General features: G+C 39.9%; 1 protein-coding gene across 3 annotated transcripts in view; it reads right to left on the bottom strand.

The window, feature by feature from the left end:
- dapk3 (death-associated protein kinase 3) overlaps window positions 1-20,784 on the bottom strand; it is a 43,356-nt gene extending 22,572 nt beyond the window's left edge. Inside the window, exons 1-3 of one of the 3 annotated variants that reach the window (XM_072593781.1) lie at window positions 20,661-20,784; window positions 8,968-9,120; window positions 321-681 (exon numbers count right to left, since the gene is read on the bottom strand). In XM_072593781.1, the coding sequence (XP_072449882.1) occupies window positions 321-681; window positions 8,968-9,053 (447 nt within the window). In that variant the 5' untranslated portion in view covers window positions 9,054-9,120; window positions 20,661-20,784. Of the gene's footprint in view, window positions 1-320; window positions 682-8,967; window positions 9,121-17,516; window positions 17,612-20,606; window positions 20,628-20,660 lie in introns of those variants that run through there. The other 2 variants (XM_072593783.1, XM_072593782.1) reach the window with 2 other exon arrangements.
- Between the last annotated feature and the right edge of the window lie 3,056 nt (window positions 20,785-23,840).

Raw genomic sequence — 23,840 nt, 5'->3', positions numbered from 1 at the left:
AAAGGACAGAAACTGCAGATGAGGTCAAGGAACAATCAATACCTGCTTGCATATTTGAACACTTTATGAAATTTTCCTCAGCAAAGCTTTAGTGTGCTGCCGAAAATAACTAAATACCAACAATTTAATACAAAGATATCTATATGAAGAACCAAGGTCAGTATGCAGGTCTCAATTGACTGTCTTTATAGATTTGATTAAGTAGCAGTGAATAATGATTGCAACTTTTATTTTAGAAGTGTATTGATTATATGGTTAAATTATTCATACAATGTTCTTGTGTTTTCTTTCAAAAAAGTGCTGAGGCAATGAAACAATACCTTGAGGTCAAAATGAGCAATCTTCTTCGAATGCAAGTAGTGTACACCATCCAAAATCTGTTTGAGAAATTCAGTCGCCTCCTCCTCTGTCAACGATTCTTTCTCTGCAAGAAAGTCAAAAAGCTCCCCGCCCGACACCAGCTCGAGGATGAGAATAACATCAGTCTTATTTTCAAAGATATCGTGCAAAGTAATGATGTTCGGATGCTGGATCTCCCTCAAAATGTTCACCTCCCGTTCAATCTCCTCAAGGCTCACCCCTCGACGGCTGGAAGACAAGCGCCGCTTCTTGATGAACTTAGCTGCATACTCAGCGTTGGTGCTTTTCTCACGGCATTTCCTCACAATAGCAAACTGACCACTGGGGGAACAAACAGGGTGAGGCTGATACGTAACTGAAATAAACACAGGAGGGTAGCAATTCATCACAGCACCATCAGTTTCTGGTAGCCAGCAGAAAACATGAGAAAAACACACAGCATGTCAGTCTGTATTTGATAACAAAGAACAGCTTACTTATTCAAATTGGAATCAGCAAGCAAAGATTAGTAGAAACCTAAAAAATTCTATCCCCTAAAATCTACTTGAGACTAAGTCAATTCAAAATTTCAAAAGGGTTCGATAACATACTTACTGAACAAACGTCTTAGGCTTATGGAGCCAAGGGATATGGATCTAAATGAGTAGCAAAAAAGGCACAAGGGACAGAATGATCTCTTAGCCTTTGGCTACTACACTTGAATCTCAACCTGAAATATTAATTTGTCTGCTCTGTTTTCCAATAAAATGGCACCTCCACCTTCCAATGAAAAACATTTACACACCCATCCAAGTTCAATCTCACTTATACAGTTTGCATCTAATAAAAAAAACCTTGTATTTACAAATTGACTAAACAATCATGGTTGAATTCAACTTACTTTATTTGTCCATGTCTCTCAAATACTCAAAATGGCCCGGGACCATTCAACCCTAATAATTTTAATCACCAAAAGGTACCTGTGGTATTATTTATTGGTCGACTAAGACACCAGACCATACTTTTGTGAAATTCTTCTGAGTACAACATTACATAGGAGCACGGGGACCAGAGACAACCATTTCATTCCTATGAGCTTTCACACCTATGTTTAACAGCAATCTATTCATCTCAGAGTTAAAATTGACAAATAACCCATCAACAGTCCTTAAGATAACCAAAATTTTGAATTCTTTTAACTTTGAAAGTGTTTTCTTAATTCACTCCTTCAAGGCCTGCCTCTAATTTGTAGACTATATTCTAGATTCTCCAGTTGACAGAAATAATTGCAAAAGCAAAGTTTTTGGAGAAACTCAGTAGGTGTGCCAGCATCTGTAGAGGAAGAAACAGAGGTAATGTTTTGAGATCAGTGACTCATCAGATTAAGCACTTCCTCAGCTGTGTTTTAGTTTCAAATCCACACCCTCTACAGTTCTTTGTTTTATTTTATGATAGAAATAGTTGCTCTGTATCTATCCCGTGCGTCTCCTAATAGCTTGAAAAACATCCAGTTAAGTTCTAGGAAATGGAACATTAGTTCATATAATCTCCTTGTAATTTAACCCTTGAAGACCAGAATTTGTTCCAATAAACTTATGCTGTATTACCTGCATGACCAATGTATCCTTCCTGTGACAAAGTGCCTCGACATAAAACAGCATCACAAGTTGGTTTAACCAAGGTTTTGCATTAATGTACTGACTTCTAACCCTTTATTATGTAACTCTCTAGATAAAGACTAATATTCTATGATCCCTTTTGATATTTTATTTTAACCATCCATGACATTTAAGTGATCTATGTATCTAGACTGCCAAGTATCGTTCAGTCTCATCTATTTATAGCCTTACACCATTGAGAAAGTGTGTTGTATTATCCTTTTTAGAGCCAAGAGCATGACCTTACAATTGTCTGCATTGAAATCCTTTTGCCACAGACTTTCCCCATTCACTTAATCTATTAACATATTTTCTCTTTCCAATTTTATGTGCACATCTACTGTTTCTAAATACCTATTCAAGGAATAAACAGTTAAAACGACTCATTAGCCTTCATACTATTATTTAAAATGCAGCAGCAGAGAATCTTAAACTTTTCACAGCACTCAGCAACAACCATAGCATCCCTACAGAGTGGAAACAGGCCCTTCAGCCCAACAACTCCATATCGATCCTCCAAAGAGTAACCCACTCGAATCCAATCACCTGACCTATTATTCTACATTTAGCCTACTAATGCACCTAACTTACACATCCCTGAACACTCTGGTCAATTTAGCATGGCCAATTCATCTAAACCAGTGTTTCTCAACCTTTCGGTATTCAACGCCCCCTTCTTACCCTTGAAATCATTCAACATCTCCAAATCACCAAAGTCTGTTTTTGCACATATAACTGCAATACACTGCAGTGCTGAAAATGGAAAACTTTTGTGAAATAACATTTTTTTTTGTATATAAAATCTATCACTTATTACTGTTCTTACTGTCCACCTACTTTTGGCTCACTGTATAAAATTTTGTCTGTGATAGCAACATAGTCAATACGATCCTTGTGGTTCATGTTATCTTGCTAAATCTTATACATCTGGTTCAATTTTTGTCAAAAGCAATCTCAGGTCACCACGCTGAACAACATCCATGTGATTGCGGGTCTTATCTTGTATCTGGCGATGGCACTGAATCCTTTCTAACCAATAACAGGTAGGAAATGGTCGTGCAAAGCGCTTTGCCTCTTCACTTAATAGCGGGAAACGACATTGGGTGGCACCTTGAATCTAAGAAAAGGGGCTCACCCATATGCGAAAACCGAATTTTCATTGCAGTGTCATTTTGGAGCTCTATAATTTCTTCCTGAAGGTGAATGCCCATTTCTTCTGCACATGAGATAAAGGGGTCAGCCAGCCATGTAGGGATCTCCATCTCGATAAGGTCAGCAAGTCGTATTTTCATATCATCCTGCAGTGCACGAATGTGAGCTGAGTAGATAAGTAATTGATCATCAGTAATATCTTCCACGATATTGTTTCAACTCGGGAACTGGTAAAACTCGCGACAACTGATATTCCGAAGAAAGAGATCAAGTTTCGCAATAAAAGACGTAACAGCATTCCTTGCTTTTATGAAACTCACATTATTGCCTTGTATCTGCATGATTAGTGAATTGCACTTGTCAAATATATCCACAAGATATGCACATTCATACAAAAGGTTTTCATTATTTCTTTGTAGGAATTAGATGATAGAATCGAACATTTCATGGAAACGATTGAGGAGTTTTCCTTTCTAGAGACATCTCACTTCTGTGTGTAGCAGCAATTGCAGAAATTCATCTTCATTATCTTTACAGAGTTGGCAGAGAAGTTGTTCATTCAGAGCATGTCTCTTTATATAATTTTCCACATCTGTCACCACTTGTAGAGAATGGTTGAGGACTTCACTAAGTTTCTCTGCAGCCAGATGCTGCCGATGGATAATGCAGTGTACTGTGAAAACATGTGGCACTTCTCTCTTCAAGTATGCGACAAATCCCCGATGTCGGCCAGCCATAGCACAAGCACCATCCATAACACTAGCAACAATGTTTATGAGGGGAACAGACCTTTTAATCAAAATAATCCTTGACGCAGTTGAAGATAGTCTTACCTTTGGTATCTGTTGGTAGATCCAGAGCAAAAAGTAGGTCTTCTCGTATTTCATTTTTGTCAATGAAACATACGTACCCCAAAAGTAAAGTTTGATTTCTGCATATAGTACTTTCATCAATTTGTAAGGCGATTTCTTTCGATAACAAAAGGGAACATAATTTATCCTCAACATTTGAGGCCATTTCATCGATTTGCCTTCTCACGGAATCGTTGCTAAGAGGAATACACTCGATAGTCATTGATGGTTTCTGATGTAGCATGGTTGATAATACTTTAGCAATAGCTGGAAGCACCAACAATTCACCACGGAATGAGGTTTACCACATTTTGCAATTAGCTTTGCTATATTGTATGATGCCACAAGGCCATCCACATTTGTGGCTCCCATCTTTGAAAAGCAGTGGAAATCGTTGGTTGCTAATTGAATTTATTCTTTAATGTTTGAAAATATGCCAAATCTTTGTCCTTTTTGTCACTGCGTTTCTTTTCCAAATGTTTAATAGCACGGGAAGGCTTCATGGCCTCGTTGGAAAAACTTTGTTCACAGAGCAAGCACAGTGGTAAATGCTTTAGATGGAGATTGAATAAAGCCATATCCCAAATAGTCCATGCTATACTGCCTGCACTTTTTCCTTACTCGACGAGGCCACTTTTACACTGTCAATCGAATACCCTGATGGAATCATGGGTATTACTGTATCACGATAATTTTAAGATGTTCAGGCAAGTGGCAAAATTTGATTGGCTAATTAGCTTTAATGTGCATTCATTCTGCCACCCAATAGAACAGTTGAAAAACTGCATTTCATCTTCCTAGAAGCGACACGAGTTCGGTGATATTGATCTCGGCAGTAGAATCAGTGTCAACTGCGAACGAGTTCAAATGGTTTGCCATTCACAGAGAAGACTAACAATAATAGCTCAGCAACCAGAGCACAGGCCTCCATGGGTGCAGGGAAAATAACAAACTAGTGCTATGCGACTAACCATACGCACACAGCCATGTCCTTCAAGGACACGGCAATCTTCCAAGTGATTGGTAAGCTCTCTACAAAGTCGTTCAATGCCCCCTTGCCGCCTCCTTTGACTTCAACGCCCAAAGGTGGACAAATGCCCCTCAGGGGGCACTGCCACCCCTGTTGAGAAACACTGATCTAAATTACACATCTTTGGACTGCGGGCGGAAACCGGAGCACCCGGAGGAAACCCATGTAGACTTGGGGAGAATGTGCAAACTCCACACAGGCAGGCACCCAAGGCTGGAATCAAACCAGAGTCTCTGGTGCTGTGAGGCAGCAATGCTAACTGCTGAGTCACTGTGCCACCAGGGCAATGAGACCGGTGATCTGAGTTTGATAGGAACCATAATTGGCCATCATTGGAACCAGCTCCATTCTCCATGGTGTTACCCAATACTCCAAATGATATCAATCCTTCTGACTTGGCAGTGCGCTTATTACTCAAGAGTTATGGGAAGTAGAGAATAAAACAAAATATTTCACTAGCTACTGTTCTTTAGAGGGAGAAATCAGATATCCTTTATTTACAGCAGCTCACTTGATCTCCAAGTCCCAAGGACTTTTAAAAAGTCAAGAAAAAAAATCAAAATTGAAAGTCTGTGTCACAGACTCTGCAGCTACTTGACAGAACACAAAACGAGACTATGTAGCTAAAAAGTAAATTAGAGGGACACAAGGCTTAAAATCAAACTTTCAATTCTAATCACAGAACAAAAAAAGCGTGAAAAGATACACTGCAACCTCTGTTGACACATTAACATACTATGCTACAAAGCAATGGATTTAATGGACAGGTTTGAATTAGAGGAGCAGGCCAACCTGAAGTAAGAAATTGGTTTGTGGTTCAAAAATGTTACAATCTTTCAGAAAATATTCATCTCATACAAAAGATTTGAGATATTGGTCTGCAATGCAAATACTGAAGTGATGAGCTAATTATAACAAATAGTGCTATATGACATACTTATCCTTATAAAGACACTGGTCTGCCATTCTGTCTATAGGACAATAATGAGTCACTGACTAAGAATGATTCAAACCCTTTAATTATCTGGTCTGCATAAGAGAAAGCCAGATGTTGGTGATTGGGCTCTGGTTGTGCTTAAAGGCTAAATACCAGAATTGAATTGATGTAAATTTCTTAGATAAAACTCAGGGATTCTACTTAAAGTCACAGACTTCTTAAAAGATCTTTGAACACTAATCTTTAACTTATTGCTAATTCACAGCCGATGTATTAGGATATACAGTAATCCGGTTGCTATCTACACTCCAGATATTTATTCCCAATATCTGGGGCATACTGTCCTGATGAGTGGGAAGATAATATCTCTCATCAGACAAGTGTTATGTAGTCAGATGAACAGAGCAATACCAACTAAAATGAACCAAAGCAGTACTGCACAAGTGGGGGGGGTGAAATGGTGAGAGTGTGACAGCGAGAGAGAGAGCACAGGACAAGTAGATTCCCACATTTGTGAAATACAAACTGGAACTTCAAAAGTGCACACGAAGAAAATGCTTTCCAACACAACTTCTCATCTGGAAGACAGCACTTCCTCAGTACAATATTGAATTGTCAGCTGGGATTATGTACTCATGTCAATGTAGCAGATGTGGAAGAAAAACAGAGTTAGTATCTAGAATCCAATACAGAGTCAGAGCCAGAGAAATGTACTACACAGAAACAGACCCTTCTGTCCAACTTGTGCACGTCGACCAGATATTCTAACCTAATCTAGTCCCATTTGCCAGCACTTGGCCCATATCCCTCTAAACCCTATTTATTCATGAACCCATCCAGATGCTTTTTAAATGTTGTAATTGTACCAACCTCCACCACTTCCTCTGGAAGCACATTCCATACATGCAACACCCTCTGTGTGAAAATGTTACCACTTAGATTTGCAATGAACCTTTCTCTCTTACCCAAGTCTACACCAGCTCATTCTGGACTCCCCCACCCCAGGGAAAATACCTTGTCTATTTACCCCTCATCATTTTATAAACCTCTAAAGGTCACCACTCCAACTAGGACAACATGCCCTCGGACAAGCCAAACAGAGACACGCACAAGAATTCCTAGAAGCATGGCATTCCAACCGGAACTTTATCAACAAACACGTCGATTTGGATCCCATTCACTGCCCCCCGAGAAAGAATAGGAAATGACATCACCGGCCAAAGGAAACTCAAAAATATAATAGAAAGCGGGCTACACCACAGGCTCACTAAAGATGTTTCCTAGTATGATGACAAAATGTCCGAAAACAAACGTTCCAGCTCAGTGAGCAAACCTACATCCAGAGCATCAACCTGAGCTACAAATCTTTTCAAAACTCGCCGTTCTGCTGATGTTGGGTGAAGAAAACTGCTCACCTGCTCTTCAAATACTTTTTAAAAAATTCACAGGACGAGGGAGCTACTGGCTAGGCCAACATTTATTGCTCACCACTAATTGCCCAGAGGGCAGTTAAGAGTCAACCACATTGCTGCGGTTCTGGAATCACATGTAGACCAGACCAGGTAAGAACGGCAGTTTCATTCCCTAAAAGGACTAGATGGGATTTTTCCGACAATCAACAATGGGTTCATGGTCACCATTAGACTCATATTTCCAAATATTTATTGAATTCAAATTCCACCACCTGCCATACTGGGATTGGAACCTGGGTCTCCAGAACATTATCGGGGTTTCTGGATTAACAGCCCAGTGGTAGTGCCACTCGGCTACTGCCTCCCCTGTCATCGCTCTTTTGACTCCATCTGACAGATGTGGACCAGCCTTAAAGCTTTATCTGAAAAGCAGCAGCACTCCCAATATCATCCTGGATTGACAATCCAGATCATATGCTCAAATTTCATGGAAGAGGATTTGAACAGACTCTCTCTTACTCAGATTAAAGCTACCACCGAGCTGACACTTTTTGGTGGAGTCAAAAAATTAGTATACAAATAATGACAAGTCATAACTCATGTCCTAAACATTTAAGCAGTAAAATACAAAAAGACAAGCAAATCAAAGCAGGAGAACACCAGTCAAATGCCAATGACCATAGACCAAACTTAGTTATGCTTAAATATCCTACTTAGGAACCATTTAATGTTATTTTTAGCTTCAGTTGAGTAAAACCGAAGTATTTTTGGGATTACACATCCACACTCATTACATAGAGGCGGATGTACAATTCTGACAGGAAGAACAGGAATATCAGCTGAAATGGATCCTAGTGGATGGTTCTGATTTCATGAATTGCCCACAATTTCTTCTAATTTTGTTCAGCACATGACTTTTCTGAACTTAAGAGTCAGAGTCAGAGATATACAGCATGGAAACAGACCCTTCGGTCCAACCCGTCCATGCCGACCAGATATCCCAACCCAATCTAGTCCCACCTGCCAGCACCTGGCCCATATCCCTTCAAACCCTGCCTATTCATATACCCATCCAAATGCCTCTTAACTGTTGCAATTGTACCAGCCTCCACCACATCCTCTGGCAGCTCATTCCATACACGTAGTACTCTCTGCGTGAAAAAGTTGCCCCTTAGGTCTCCTTTATAACTTTCCCCTCTCACCCTAAACCTATGCCCCCTAGTTCTGGACTCCCCAAGCCCAGGGAAAATACTTTGTCTATTTATCCTATCCATGCCCCTTATAATTTTGTAAATCTCTATAAGGTCACCCCTCAGCCTCCGACACTCCAGAGAAAACAGCCCCAGCCTGTTCAGCCTCTCCCTGTAGCTCAGATCCTCCAACCCTGGCAACATCCTTGTAAATCTTTTCTGAACCCTTTCAAGTTTCACAACATCTTTCCAATAGGAAGGAGACCAGAATTGCACACAATAATATTCCAACTTGAGTATTAAAAAGGAATACAATACTTCAGGAAGAAATCAAACCACAGATTCTAAGCTTGTAAAAATAACAAAGTGCTCATAAATCAGACAGCCTGTTAACTCACCTCCCCAACTCTTCTCCCATCTCATAGTACTTCTCCACATTATCTTGCTTGAAAACTGCCATCGTGCAGGTCAGATCCAATGTCATTATCTACTTCAAGTATTAATTGGAGATGCTGGAATTCAGGAAAATTTCTTCAATTTCAACAGCAGGTCTAGAACATAGACATACCGTTATTTAAACTGAATATTTAAAGAAACATTCAAAACAGCCTAATTTTTATTTATTAGGAATTTTTAAAATTACATTTCTCACACACAAAACACTAACATTTTAGGGATTAATCATTCATCAGAGAAGCCAATGTTAGCTTGAAGCACTTCCACTGAAATTCAAGTCTGAGAGGAGGACATTAACTAACTTTTCACAGCAATGTTCATGTTTCTAAACAAAAAAACAGGAATGAATGAGACAAACAAAGTTAATGTTTTGAGTCCAATATGACTCTTAAGTTCTGTTTTTATTTCAGATTTCTAATAACTGCTTTTATTTTCACATCCTGAACAGAGAAATAGGACAAGCATGATTGTGTTCTGCTACTTGTCGTCTAATCACTTCCACAACATGTGGTCATGTCCAGAGTAAGTGGCTCCACTTAAACAGAGTGCTTTCTTTATCTTTAACACACTTTCACTATGACGTAAAGTGAAAATACACAGTCTTATCTCAAACTTTCACTGTCAATCTTCCAGCCATTTTATAAATGCAAGTATTTAAAATAATTTACATCATAAGTAGCTGTTAAAATTGTATTGTTTTGATGAAGAATTATCTAGTTTTAAGAAAAGTCAGTAAAAGGGTTTGCACAGTATATGGGTACGGTAAAAGTAAAGTTGCCATAATCTCAGGATTATACACTGCTCTCTCATTACAAAGAGACAACTGATAGTGATTTCAACATTATGGTCACCACACTGCAGGTGAGGTATGAGGTATGAGGTTGAGGAGGTGGGACCTTCATGGTGGCCTCAGCTGGTTTACAGTTAGTGTGAAAGCATTCAACTGAAACAATATACAGTACTTCCCAAGCATACGACTAGAGTTAAAGTCCTAGCATCTCGTCCCTGTTGAAAATAAGATACTACAGATATAGTTCTGATTTATAGGCACTGGTATACTGTATTTCTTTACTCCAGCTTAGGCTGAGATTAATGAACAATCTTACAAATACAAAACACAAAAGTCAAGAGAACAGTGTACAATGTCACTCCTGCACAGCACAAACATACATCATACAGTTGTTATGGTCTAGACCAGACACCCTTAAAAAAGGTATTAAAAGAGACTAAACCCTACTGTTTTTTTGTTTTAAAGCTAACTGGGTGCTGCGTTCTAGACACAATTTGATTGGTCAAATGACCAGATTTGAAGTAAAACACCCTAGTTAAAATACAAGACAAAAAAAAAAGAAAATAATTGGTTTAGTTGTAACTCTACATTGGAAAACTGAACAGAATAACAGCTTAGTAAGCTACTAAACAGTAACTATTGTGATATAGTAACAATATAGGAAAAAAAACTAAGAAACTAAAAATTCTGGTTCTGAGAGAGTTTAACCACACTTCAGGCCGCCAACTTTTTTTAAAAAACCCCAAGGTCTCACTAGTTGTTTGCTTAATTGGCTTTCCAAAGAGACAGCTCATCACCTCTGCCTTAAAGTCTTTCAAAAGAAAACAAAAAGGATAAAATAACCTCTTAAAGCTATCGTATTGCCATACAGTTAAAAGATCGCATGCCAGGAGTATATCACTGCAAAACTTGTAGAATAGATCCATCGGAAGATTAGGTCATCCAGCCCCTTGATAACTGTCTTGTCATTGAATTAAATCATGGCTGGATTGCATCTGAAAACTTCCCCACATTAGGTGCATATTGCTTTTTACCTTTATCCAACAACAATCCATTAATCACAATTTACAATTGATTGATAATCTATTGCTTTTTGTACAGAAAAGTTCCAAATCCTGACTACTCTACATGAAGTAGTATTTTCTAACTACCCTCATCATTTACCTTGTTCTGATTTTAAGGGAACATTTCCAAGTATGAGACTTCTATAAGTGTAGAAATAGTTTTTATCTACCCTATAATGATTTTAAAACCTAAAAACCTCAGTTAAAACCCATCTTAACCTGCTTAAACCCAAGACATGAACCTGATCTGTGTAATCTTCCCCCAAAATTTAACCATTGGACCTCTGATAACATTCTGATGAATCTGCGCTCTGCGTCTTTCAAGGTAAAACAATACTTCTTATGGCACGGTGCCCAGAAGTGAACACAGTATACCAGTTGGGGCTTTATTCTTAATTATGCAGGTTTATAGAAACCTAGAAGATGGGAACAGGTGGTCGTCATTTGGCCCTTCAAATCTGCTCCACCACTCATCATGATTATGGTTGATTGTCCAACTCAATAGCCTAATCCTGCTTTCTCCCTCATAACCTTTGATCTCATTCACCCCCAAATGATGTAACTAGCCACCTCTTGAGTATATTCAATGTTTTGGTAGTGAATTCCACAGGCCCACCACTCTTTGGTTGAAGAAATGTTTCCTCATCTCCACTCTAAATGGCCCACCCTGAATCTCCAGGATGTGACCCCTGGTTCTGGATGCACCCACCATTGGGAAAGTCCTTTCTGGATCTACCCTGTCTGATCCTGTTAGAGTTTTATAAGGTGTCTATGTGCTCCCCCAATTACTTGTCTGGATTCCAGCAAAAACAATCCTAATCTAGTCAGTCAATCTCTTCTCACAAGTCAGTCCCACCATCCCCGGAATCAGCCTGGTAAACCTTCACTGTACTCCCTCGAGAGCAAGAGCATGAGCATCCTTCTTCAGAAAAGGAGACCAAAACTACACACAATATTCCTCGGTGTGGCCTCACCAAAGTCCTGTACAAATGCAAGAACACATCACTGCTCCTGTACTTGAAACCTCTCATAATAAAGGCCAACATGCCAACTGCCTTCTCTACCGCCTGCTGCACCTGCATGCTTACCTTCAGCAACTGGTGCACACTCCCCTCTCCCAATGTACAGCCATTCAGGTAGTAATCTGCCTTGTTTTTGCTTCCAAATTATACTCCATATGCCATTGATTTACCCGTTCACCCAACCTGTCCATCTCATGCTGAAGCATCTCTGCATCCTCATCACAGTTCACCCTCCCATCCTATTTGGTATCATCTTCAAACATTTTGGTCCCTCACCCAAATCACTACTATATATTGTGAATAGCTCAGGTGCTAGCACCGATCCCTGTGGCACCCCACAAGTTACTGCCTGCCAGTTTGAAAAGGACCCATTAATTCTTACTCTTTGTTTCCTCTCTATGAAACAAAGTTTTCTATCCATTTCAATACACTTGCCCCAATCCCATGTGCTTTAATCTTGCACAATAATCTCTTATGCGGACCATTGTCAAACATTTTCTGAAAGCCCAAATATACCATATCGACTAGCTCCCCCTTGTCAACTCTACAAGTTACATCTTCATAGAATTCTAACATATTTGTCAAGCATGATTCCCCTTTCATAAATCCATGCTGACACTGCTTTCTAAATGCACCGCTATAAAGTCCATGATAATGGAATTGAGAATTTTCCCCATACTGATGTTTATATTTATGTTCTTATTAAGGTCCAGTGTACAGAAAAAGCCATAAGGCCCAGAACATTCAAGAAATGCTTCCTGTCCTAAGTCATCTTCCAGGTTAGCAATTACTCAAATTTAGAACGGTGTCCAATGGACTTCACCCACTCACATCTGTAACCTCCTCTAGCCTACAACACTCTCTACGTTAATGGCAGCCTCTCGTGTGCATCCCTGTTTTTCTTTGATATTCACATATTTAGTCATCCAGAACCCAAAATCTAGAATACTCCCATCTACATTTTTGACTAAGCTGCTGATCACCTCAAGTGCTTTATATGATACAATATCAACCATTTTCCAATTATGCTGTTAGGTACCTTAACACCCTGTACCACATTAAAAGCTGTAAAACAGAATCATATTAGTTACAGCATAGGTGGCGACTATTTGGCCCATCATATCCAATCTGGTTCCCAACTGAGCCAGTCTGAATCTCATACCTTTTACCCACAGCCCTGCAAATGTTATTTCTTCAGGTTTTTATTCAATTCTGTTTTGAAAGCTATGATTAATTCTGCTTCCACTGCACTATCAGGCAGTGAATTCTACAAATTAACTGCTTATTGTGGAGTGAAAAAGGTTTTTCTCATGTTGCCTCTCAATCTTGATACTAGTAATCAATGAGAACAGTGATTCCCTATCAGCTCTGAATTCTCCTGGAGGTTTTCAACACTTCGATCTAATCATCCCTCCAAGAACAGGAGCATCAACTTCAACACATACTGAAGTCTCTCATACCTGGAACCATGCTCTTAAATCTTTTCCATACCCTCTTCAATCATCATCCTTATTAAAGTGTGGTGCCCAGAAATAGGCAGCACTCTGGAACGGTGTAATTTATCTACAACTATAACCTCTGGAGATGGTCTTCATGATGAATCTTGAAAATTAGATTTAAATTCTGAATAAATTTGTTTACTGAAAAATTGCAAAATTGCAGTTCCTTGGGTTTGATCTGAGCAGCAACACATTTGGTAAAGAGTACAGCTATAACAGGAATCCAGCAGAGCAGGCTTATCAGATGTAAATTCACAGGCAACTGGACTCTTTTGTAAACAACAAAAAGCTTCAGCAGGCTTCTGGATTAAAGTTTGAATTATGATGTAATTCAGAAAACTGGGGAAACATTGAAATTACAGTGAAATAACAATAGATTTACACTTGGAAGTACATAGACACATGATTCAATGAAAGCAAAACATTAGGGCTATTCTAAATGCAGCTGCATGCTATGAGAGGAATAGGCTTCATAGGCCTAACTGCTGCTTTCTCACATTCTGAAGCAAAGTCTTTCCATCACATCTCATTGTTCCACACTGAGTGATTCAAGTATTGACTGTTACTGCAATTTGAATGCTTACAATAGTCAGGGAAACTCACGACACGATATTATCAGAAAATCTGCTCTTCTACTGCTCTCAAGTTGCAAGGAACTGTAATTTACTTCAAACTAGAACAGTAAGACATTTCAGTCACTCTCTGTACTAACTGGCACCCAAATATGCTCACACTCAAGAGTAAGGGAGAATTACAATTTTCACTAATGCCCCATTAACACAACAGAGTTGTTTCACAGTAAAATCGTTATATACTCTCAATCACAAACCTAACAGTCTCGGAACAGAGTTTAAAATCTTTGTGTTATTTGCTCAAAAATGTACAGAAAAAGATTCTAACTATTGTAGATTCTATGAACTAAATTTTCCAGTGCCAATGTTATTACCTACCTCTAAGTTAGAGTGATGTCTTACAGCTGTTCTCACTCAGTCTATCACTCTGCATTCATGTTTACCAGCAACCTAATCGTCAACACCACACAGTGAACAACATTCATACCCGTGCCATCTACAGCAAATATATTCATTAGACATTCCCCATAATTCACAATACTGACACCACATTATCATATCACATTCCAACCTCAGTCCAGGAATTATTTTTTCCTTTGATAACTCCTTTGCAGAGAATGTTCAAACATTCCAAAGCAAGATCACACATTACCACATCACAGTCACAAGTCAAACCATAAATGAACACCACGCACCCTTAAAAACTAACATTCCTTTTTCATTTAACCTAAACAACTTACCTAATTAACTGCATTTCATAACCTCTTCAAGCTCTGACAGTGGCAAATATGTGAATACCAATTGTGACTCTGTTCAGTAAAGCTGTGACAACATTGGTGTGATATTGGAGCTTCCATTCACATATCCAGTCTATCACTAACACTTCCATCTCTGATTTAGAGGAGCCGATGTTGGACTGGGGTGGACAAAGTTTTTTTTAAAAATCACAACACCAGATTATAGTCCAACAGGTGTATTTGGAGGCACTAGCTTTCGGAGCGTTGTTTCTTGCTCCTGCTCCAGTTCCACAACCACCTGACAAAGAAACAGCGCTTCAAAAGCTAGTGCCTCCAAATAAACCTGTTGGACTATAACCTGGCGTTGTGTGATTTTTAACTTCTGTCTCCACCTCTGTAACATTGCCAGACTTCAACTTCAGCTCATTTGGCACTGAAACCCCTCATCCATGTCTTTGTTAGCTTTAGAATTAACAGTTCCGATGCACTCCTGGTCAGCCTTTCAGTCTATCTCCTGTAAACGAGGGGCCACCCAATACTCTGCAGACTGAGACCTAACTCCCATTCACCTATGTACATTCATACTGTCCTCACTAACCTACAGTGGCTCTCCACATTACATCGTGGCTTTAAAATCCTCATCTTGCTTCTTTTCACTTTTGTATCCTCTGTCAGCACAATACAATGTCTGCTCTCATCTAATTCTGGCCTCTCAAGCATTTCAATTACATCACTGTTGGTGGCTGTGACCTCATCCGCCCAAGCTCAAAAGTTTCAGAGATCCAATCCTTAACCCCTCTGTCCCTCTAACTCCCTGTTCTCCTGTAAGATTTTCCTTAAAACTTACCCCTTTGATGAGAGAAGCAATGGCCTAGTTGTATTATCACTGGACAGTTAATCCAGAGAGTCAAGTAATGTTCTGGAGAATCTGAGTTCAAATCCTGCTACAGCAGATGGTAGAATTTAAATTCAGTTTAAAAAACTGGAATTAAGAGTCTAATGTTGATCATGAATCCATTGTTGATTGTCAGAAACCCCCCTCTGGTTCACTCAAGCCCTTTTGGAAGGGAAACTATCATCGTCGTCTGGCCTATGTGTGACTCCAAGTCCACAGCAGTGTGGTTGAGTTGTAACTGCTCTCTGGGCAATTAGGGATAGGCAATAAACCCTGGTCAAGCCAGCAATGCCCACATGCCATTACTAAATTAAAAGTAAAAAGTTTTAGGTTGTCTGCCATCTACAGCTCAGTATCAAACTTCTGCTTTCTAACACTTCTATGACACGGCTTAAGATGTTTCATTACATATTGAAGTAGCATCTTTATCAATTTTTAGTTCAAGTGCATAATGCCACTGGTTCTGCATGTGTTTTTGTTATATATTCACATATAACTTATTGTTAAAACTGTAGCGTGGGATCTTAACATCAACCCAAAGCAAAACAGGTAGGTTTGCAATTTCTGTTTTTTATGATTTGAGGCAGAATAATGCTGGGTTTAATCAGCTCAGAGTGTCTGGCTAACAAACATTTTGAGGATTGAGATACTTCCTCTAATTATGAAATAAGTATTTTCGCTTTTCATCAACCTACACAGATCCAGCTTACAACAGAGTAGTACTGCAAGGTCAGAGCTGAATTAAACTGTCATTGCATTCCTAGAATAGTTTCATTGAAAAAGTATTACCTGTAATTGTTCAACATTATCTTATTATTGAAAGGAAAGGGAGTTGTATATGTACATGTACAGAAGATAAATGGAGGTGAAAGTGAGGACTGCAGATGCTGGAGACCAGAGTTGAAAAACGTGGTGCTGGAAAAACACAGCAGGCCAGGCAGCATCAGAGGAGCAGGAGAATCGATGTTTCGGGCATAAGCCCTTCTTCAGGAATTCCTGCTGTTTTTCCAGCACCACATTTTTCAACAGAAGTTAAGTGTACACTTACTGGTGACTTTTGGACATATCAAACTGAGAATTACAGCCATTTTAGGCTAAAGGTAGAGACCACTATTGCAAATTCCATCACTCTCAGCATCTTCACTGCTTCTGAATTATTCGACTACTTCACTCACATCCTGTACTGTCTGAGCAGAGACTTCAACTCAAACACTAGGGAAACCAACGTTATTATATCATTGGTCATTGATTATAATTCTGCTCCCGGACATCTGATCCCCAAAGTGAGAATCCAAACATGCATGCAACTCCTGACCAAACCCTCCTACCTCCACTTAAGTATACCATTTCTCTTCTGCTTCAGAAATCCTCATCCATATCTTTGTTACCTCAGGACTTGACCAGTTCAGTGCACTCCCAGTCAACCTGGCCTTTTCCCAAAAGATGAATTTGTGTAAACCTCTGAGCCTGTCTTTTAACTCACACCAAGGACTGGTCACCTGTCACTTCCATATGCACTGTATTCACTGATTTACACTGGCTCCCAGTTGAGCGCACCCAGTTCCAAAATTCTCATCATTATTGTTGAATTCCTCCATAACTTTGCTCTTTGCTATCCAATAACCTGCTCTAAGTCTATGACCTCCACGTTTGTATCCACCTTAAAGCAACATCAATCACAGCAAAGCATGTGAACAGAAGTGGTATATTCAAAATGCTCAATGAAGCTGCTGAATACAATCTTTCCACAATGACAGGATAGGCATGGGCAAAATCAGAAATCTTTGGAATCAAACAATATTGCATTCTGAAACCAACACTTTTTGGGATATTTCTCATTTTGCTGCTCTCAAATGACTTCAAAATTGATATTTTTGGTATGTATGTGGACAAAATTATTTCTCTTGCTCACCTAAGATCCTGAGACAACGTGGCACTAAGTGCTCAGGAGGTTGCTCTACATCGATGATGCTGCATACTGAGGAATATGCAGACAAACGCTCACATCTGAAAAGTATTCAGTTTATCCATTAGCATCACAAAGGCAAATGTCTTGGTCCATAATGTTGCCATATTGTCATCTATCAGCACCTGACCAATATGAGGTATTGGCAGCTTCACCATCACCAATCTGACACTTGGTGCTGAAGTCACACTCATCACAGAAGGTTCCATTGTTCTGTCCAAGGTCAGCAGTTAGATGACAAAGGTTATAGTCCAATGTATTTATTTGAAATCATAAGCTTTCAAAGCATTGCTCCTCCCTCAGATGAAGTGAGAGAGAAGCACACAGGCACAGAATTTATAGGCAGATTAATCAAATGATCACACAATCGGTGTGGTGAATGGAGTGTTGACAGGCCAAATAATAAGTCTCTGCAGGTGATCAAGAATGTCAGACAGCGTGAATAAAATGTTATCAGCTGAATAACAAGCTAAGAGAGACCTTGCCTCCAGCACCTCATTGTTTACTGCAACTTCTTATCTGATCCAAGTCATGCTAGCTGAGCCTTTGTCTGACAACCCAAAACTTAACTCTTACCCTACCTGCTCATACCTTATGCACTCTCTCATTAGCCCAGAGAAAAGGCTGAACAATTTCCACATTCACTGTCTCAGAAACATCCTTGACATTTCTTGAAAGGACAGGGTAGCCAACTCTTCAGCTTCAACTCAGTGCTAAATTAATGACATCTGTGCTGGTTTGGCCAATCCATTGAATTTATCTGTCAAAAATGTGGCAGACAGTACAATCTCCAGAGCCCCACGAGGCAAAGTTAGCATAGTTCACCATCACATATCACACAAATCAGTATCTCACATGATCGAAGTCTGCCACCACCTTGTGTCCTAATCTGTCTTAGCATCAGTTCAAGTGGTTTTGTCTCAAATGTTGTTTGGTAGCATTTAGAGTCAGAGGCACAGACATATACAGCACAGAAACAGACCCTTCAGTCCCATTTACTGGCATTTAGCCCACATCCCTTGAAACCCTTCCTAATCATGTACCATCCAGATGCCTTTAAAATGTTGTAATTGTACCAGCCTCCACCACTTCCTCTGGCAATTCATTCCATACATGCACCAGCCAGCGTGCAAAAGTCACCCCTTAGGTCCTTTTTAAATCTTTCCCCTCACACCCTAAATCTATACTGTTTAGCTTTGGACTTCACACCCCTGAGTAAAGACCTTAGCTATTTACCCTACCCATATCTCTTATGATTTTATAAACTTCTAGGAGGTCACCACTCAGCTTCTAATGCTCCAGTGAAAAATGGCCCAATCTTTTCAGTCGTTCCCCATAGCTCAAACACTTCAACCCCTGGTAAATCCTTGAAAATGTTTTCTGAACCTTTTCAAGTTTAACATCTTTCCTAATACAAGGAGATCAGAATTGAAGGATATATTCCAAATGTGGCCTTACCAATGTCCTGTATGACCACAACATGACCTTCCAACTATAGTCAATGCACCACCCAATAAAGGCAAGTGTACCAAACGCCTTCACTATCCTATGAATCTGTGACACCACGTTCATGGAATTATGAACCTGCACTTGAAGGTCTCTTTTCAACAATACTCCCCAGGATCCTCCCATTAAGTAGGTAACTTCTGCCCATATTTGTCTGACAAAAATGTAACACCTCACATTTAGCTAGATTAAACTTCATCTGCTACTCCTTGCCCCATCTGATCATGATCCTCTTTGAAATGAGTTGCTTGCAGTACAGAATCTGAACACTGCCAATGTTTCAACTGAATAACTATTGCAATTGGTATACCCCATTATCTTCCCCACATTGCAATCACATAAAAGCGAACAGTATTTTTGCAGTACTCACAGATGAAATCAATTAGTTGTGCCTGCAAATTTCAACCCAGGTGCAATTCCAGTTTCAGATGCATCAGCAATTCACTATTTGGGAGCTAATTGTTTAAACAGATTTTTCAATAATGGCAGCGATGAGTGGTGATTCATATTATATCCTTGAATAATGTCCACTTCTGTGCACTCTCTAGGAAAAGTCACCAGATAAACAGCAAAAACCCCGTGTGATTTTCTCTTATTAGTCTGGGGACAGTGCAGTCCAATAGTAGCAAACCCTACCACAATGTTTCAAACGATGAATTGACTGACTTCGATAACAGTAAACATAATATCCAGTCACAAGAGGATGTACACCATACAATATAACATGAGAACAATCTTATCCATTAAGTAGTATCTTCACAAGTATTAATAAATTTTGAAGTTAAAAATGAATCAGTCAACAAAACCTAATCAGTTACAACAAAAGGGTATAGCTGCATTTTTGCCATGAGTTTGCAATAGCCATTCACAATAAACCATTTCAGGAAAAGCTTATTTTGATCTATTTTGACAATGGTAGCTAAGATCTCTGAAGACGAGCAGGAGGCTGGAAGAATACAGCAAGCCAGGAGGTGGAGAAGCCAACGTTTCTAGTGAAAGGAGGGTTACACTCGAAAGGTCGACTTCTCCAGCTCCTGATGCTGCCTGGCTTGCTTTGATCTTCCAGCCTCCTGCCGGTCTACCTTGGACTCCAGCATCTGCAGGGGTTTTTTTTTGTCTCTTAACTACAAAATATCCAGAATTTGAACACCCTGCGCCATTTCGTGAATCATGCCCAGTCCGAGTGCGCAACACACCACGAAATCCGCGAGTATTTTGGATCCTGAAACAAGACAAGGCACAAATTCGTGTGGTCATTAAAACCATACTCTCCAGCCTTTTGTCGCCCCTTTCACTTCAAATGAAGCAAGCCCAGGCTGGGACTGCCCACATCCCAGTTCTGGGCAGAGTCCAGAAGGTGGCATGATTCACGTTTTAAATGAACAATAACCAAGAGTGAAGTTATATTGGTGAAGCCGGTAGAGTTGTGCTGGTTCAGGAGCTTGGAGTGCCCAGGCTCCTCCTCACACCACCCTCTCTCTGATCCACACTCATTGTTCCGCTGAAGAAGGACGCAAACCATTAATTTACCAAAGATGGCCCGAGTCACTCAGACTTTCCCAGAGACATAACTCACGGCCTTACCCGCCGCCGCCGACTGAACGACAGGGCGCTCTCTCTCTCTCACCACAGTCCCCCGCTCTGCGGCCCCGCCACGGCAACCGGGCCAGAACTGACGTCACAGCCCGCCCATTCGCCACTCCGATTGACTGCGAAAGCGGTCATTCACCCGCCAGAACATCCGGTGACGTGCCATAAGGTGATGAGCGATATCCCGCCTTTCCGTCACTCTGGTTGGCCAGTTCGCCTGTCCATCACCATCCCTACCGGTAGCATGGCGCGAGGCGGTTTGAAGGGACACTTCCTGCCCTCTGTTTTTGATTAGACAATTGTCCTGTCCATCATCGCGTGTTGGGCGTTAACCGTTTCCTCTTCGTTCTCATTGGCCACAGCTGGGAGAGAGCGCTGTGATTGGTCTGGTGCGCCGTTATGGTATGGTCCTCGCTGCTCAATTGTTAATAGTGCATCAGAGGTGGGGGCGGGGAATGTATCCTCAACACTAATTTTGTTCCAAATCGTTACTTTTACTCTTTTATTTCTTAAGCAACTTATCAGATTGAAGATGTTATTACAACGTCTTTGGAGGTTGCCTACCGAACACCTCCTGAGGTAACCCTTCTCAATTTTCACGTATTTTCTGAAGTCCTTCCCTGCCTTGATTTGGGATGAATATTCTGGAGTCAGGAACAAAAAGAAATTGCTAAAGAAACTCAGCAGGTATGGCAGCATTTATTAGATGAAAGCGGAGTTAATGTCTGTTCATCAGCAGCATCTTACAGTTAAGGCACAGCTAGCCATATGGAAGCACCGGTCTATCTTAGCCTATCACTGGCTGAGCGGACATCTGTAACTTATTTCACGGCTCCTATTTGACTCAATTTTTTAAAAAACACCTAGATGTTTTACCTCCCGTTTCTCCTGCGGCAACAAATATGATAGGGCATCTCATAGCACCGTATATTACCTTGGCTTCTACTTGTGAAGCCATATCGTTGAAGTTATCATTTCATAGAAGTGCACTTTTTCCTAAGTGTCCACGTATTTCATTATTATAGTAAATTATTCCTTGTGGAATTTTATGTTACCAAACCACCTAGGGGAAACACTGAATATTATCTCCACTCTAATACTGTCTCCTATTGCACTTGGTTTTGAAAACACTGGATACTGCAAAGCTTATGGTATTTAAACAACATACTAGCAATACGCTTGAAGACTGAACAGGCACGCCACTGATCAGAGCTCCAGTACAGCTCCAAACACCTTACAGAATGCCCAGGAATGTCTTGGCAAACTAAACAAGACAAACCCAGAGCACGGTTAAGTAGGACTTGCGAACTAACACACAGTGGCAGCAGTATACTGTAGACCATAAAAAAAACACTACAGTTGACTTCCTACGTGTCCTTCAACAGCATCTTCTTAATCCCATGACTTCTACCATCTAGAAACAAACGCAGGAGATCCATAGGTACACACCAACTGCAGGTTCTCCTCCAAGCTCCATCTTCAGTGGCACTCTGAATATCCTAACAATCTGAATATCCCTCCAACCAAGGGCTGCAGGGGAGTCCAAGATGACAGCTGACCACCACCTTCAAGAACTAGGGATGGGCAATAAATTGTAACCCAGTCAACAACCCCACATCCCATTATTTTGTTTAAAATTAAAATTTTGCTCAGTCACCTGTTGCATGCATTTTAAATCCTGTTCAGACATGACAAACCTGTGGGACTGATGGGGCATTAACTTTCAAGCTAACACTCACTGGGCTACTAAATAACAATCATTTAAACATTGACATGATCTCTGCTTCAACTAGACATTAAGACCACATTCACAGCTCAATGGGAAAGCAGTTCCCTTCCATGGTCCTGTTTTTAAGTCCAGAATTTGTCACATCACTGAGCTATGCATAAGTAAAGGATTGCATTTAATTCTTTTAATAAATTGCTTTGAATAATATGTGCATATCACTCCAGCAGTAATCCCGAACAAATTCCTATGGTTGATAATTAGGTGTAAATAGAGTACCCATGGTACTCCCTTCATCCAAAAAGGAATTTGGTTGCAAAAAAGAGTCTTGAGATTCTATTACCACTTAAACACTGAAAAACTCTACTGCTTTCTTTCTAAAGCTGGAAACCATTTCCTTTTCTTTCCCAAAATCCATAACACTCAATTCTAAAGAGTACGTCACAGTGCCCTTCAAGCCTGCTCTACCAAATCAAATCAATAATTTTAGCCTCAACTGCACGTTACTGAATGTTTCAAATAAACCATCTTTCATAATCCAGCTATCTTCAAAATATTTTAGATCCACTGCTTTGATGTAGTGAATTCATTAGAGAACCCTCAAAATGTTTCCTACATTAACAAGGTAAGCCTCATTCTTAAACTGACAGTTCTAATAGTCTCCAAGTTTCCTCCATCTTTCAGAATTTCAAAACAGATCAACCATTCTTTTCATCTATAATATTCAGAACTTCTTCCTATTGAAGTTAGAGCATAAAACTACACCTTTGTAAACTCGCCTGAAAGTATTAGTGTGCAAAATTCCACATTTCACCTGCAGTTTAACTAGATTTGGTACAGGATAGAGCAAAATTCATAACCACCTAAAAGTAACATGAAATACAGAGGAACCTCCATTACCCAAAAGGAGGCAGGCAGGGAGTAGTTCATTCAGTTAATCGAATGCCAGATAACAGTTTAGCCAAGCATCGATACTGTGCAATCCTGCCAGATAATCCGAAATTTGGATTTCTAAAGGTTCCCCTGCAGATGCATTTTATTACTGTGTATTATTTTTCAACCCAAGGTTTTGTAATTCCCAACTGCTTTTATAAGAATGCTACATTCAGACATTAAACACTTCCTTCTGCAACTTTTCTCAAATTGATAGAAGGATCAAAGACAGAATGCACAGCTTAAGACAACAGGGAATGTATTTGCAGGATGCTGAGCTGAGAATTTCTGTCAACAAGTACATGGTGCAGGTGGTAAGATTAGACAAGATAGTTAATTCAAGAGGGCTGGGAGAAGAAAAGAACAAAAATTTTCCAAGACCAATGTTTCCCAAACTAATCCACAAATCTGGAGCTAGGAAGGGAGGACAGAGGGCTATTATTTGTAGTTTTCTAAACACAAATGTTGCAGAACTAAAAATTAATCCTAATACCAGATTTCTGAAAATTCTGAAC

This window comes from Chiloscyllium punctatum, chromosome 24, assembly GCF_047496795.1.
Source record: "Chiloscyllium punctatum isolate Juve2018m chromosome 24, sChiPun1.3, whole genome shotgun sequence".
Lineage (NCBI taxonomy): Eukaryota > Metazoa > Chordata > Chondrichthyes > Orectolobiformes > Hemiscylliidae > Chiloscyllium > Chiloscyllium punctatum.
This window is presented reverse-complemented; position numbering and strand designations above follow the sequence as displayed.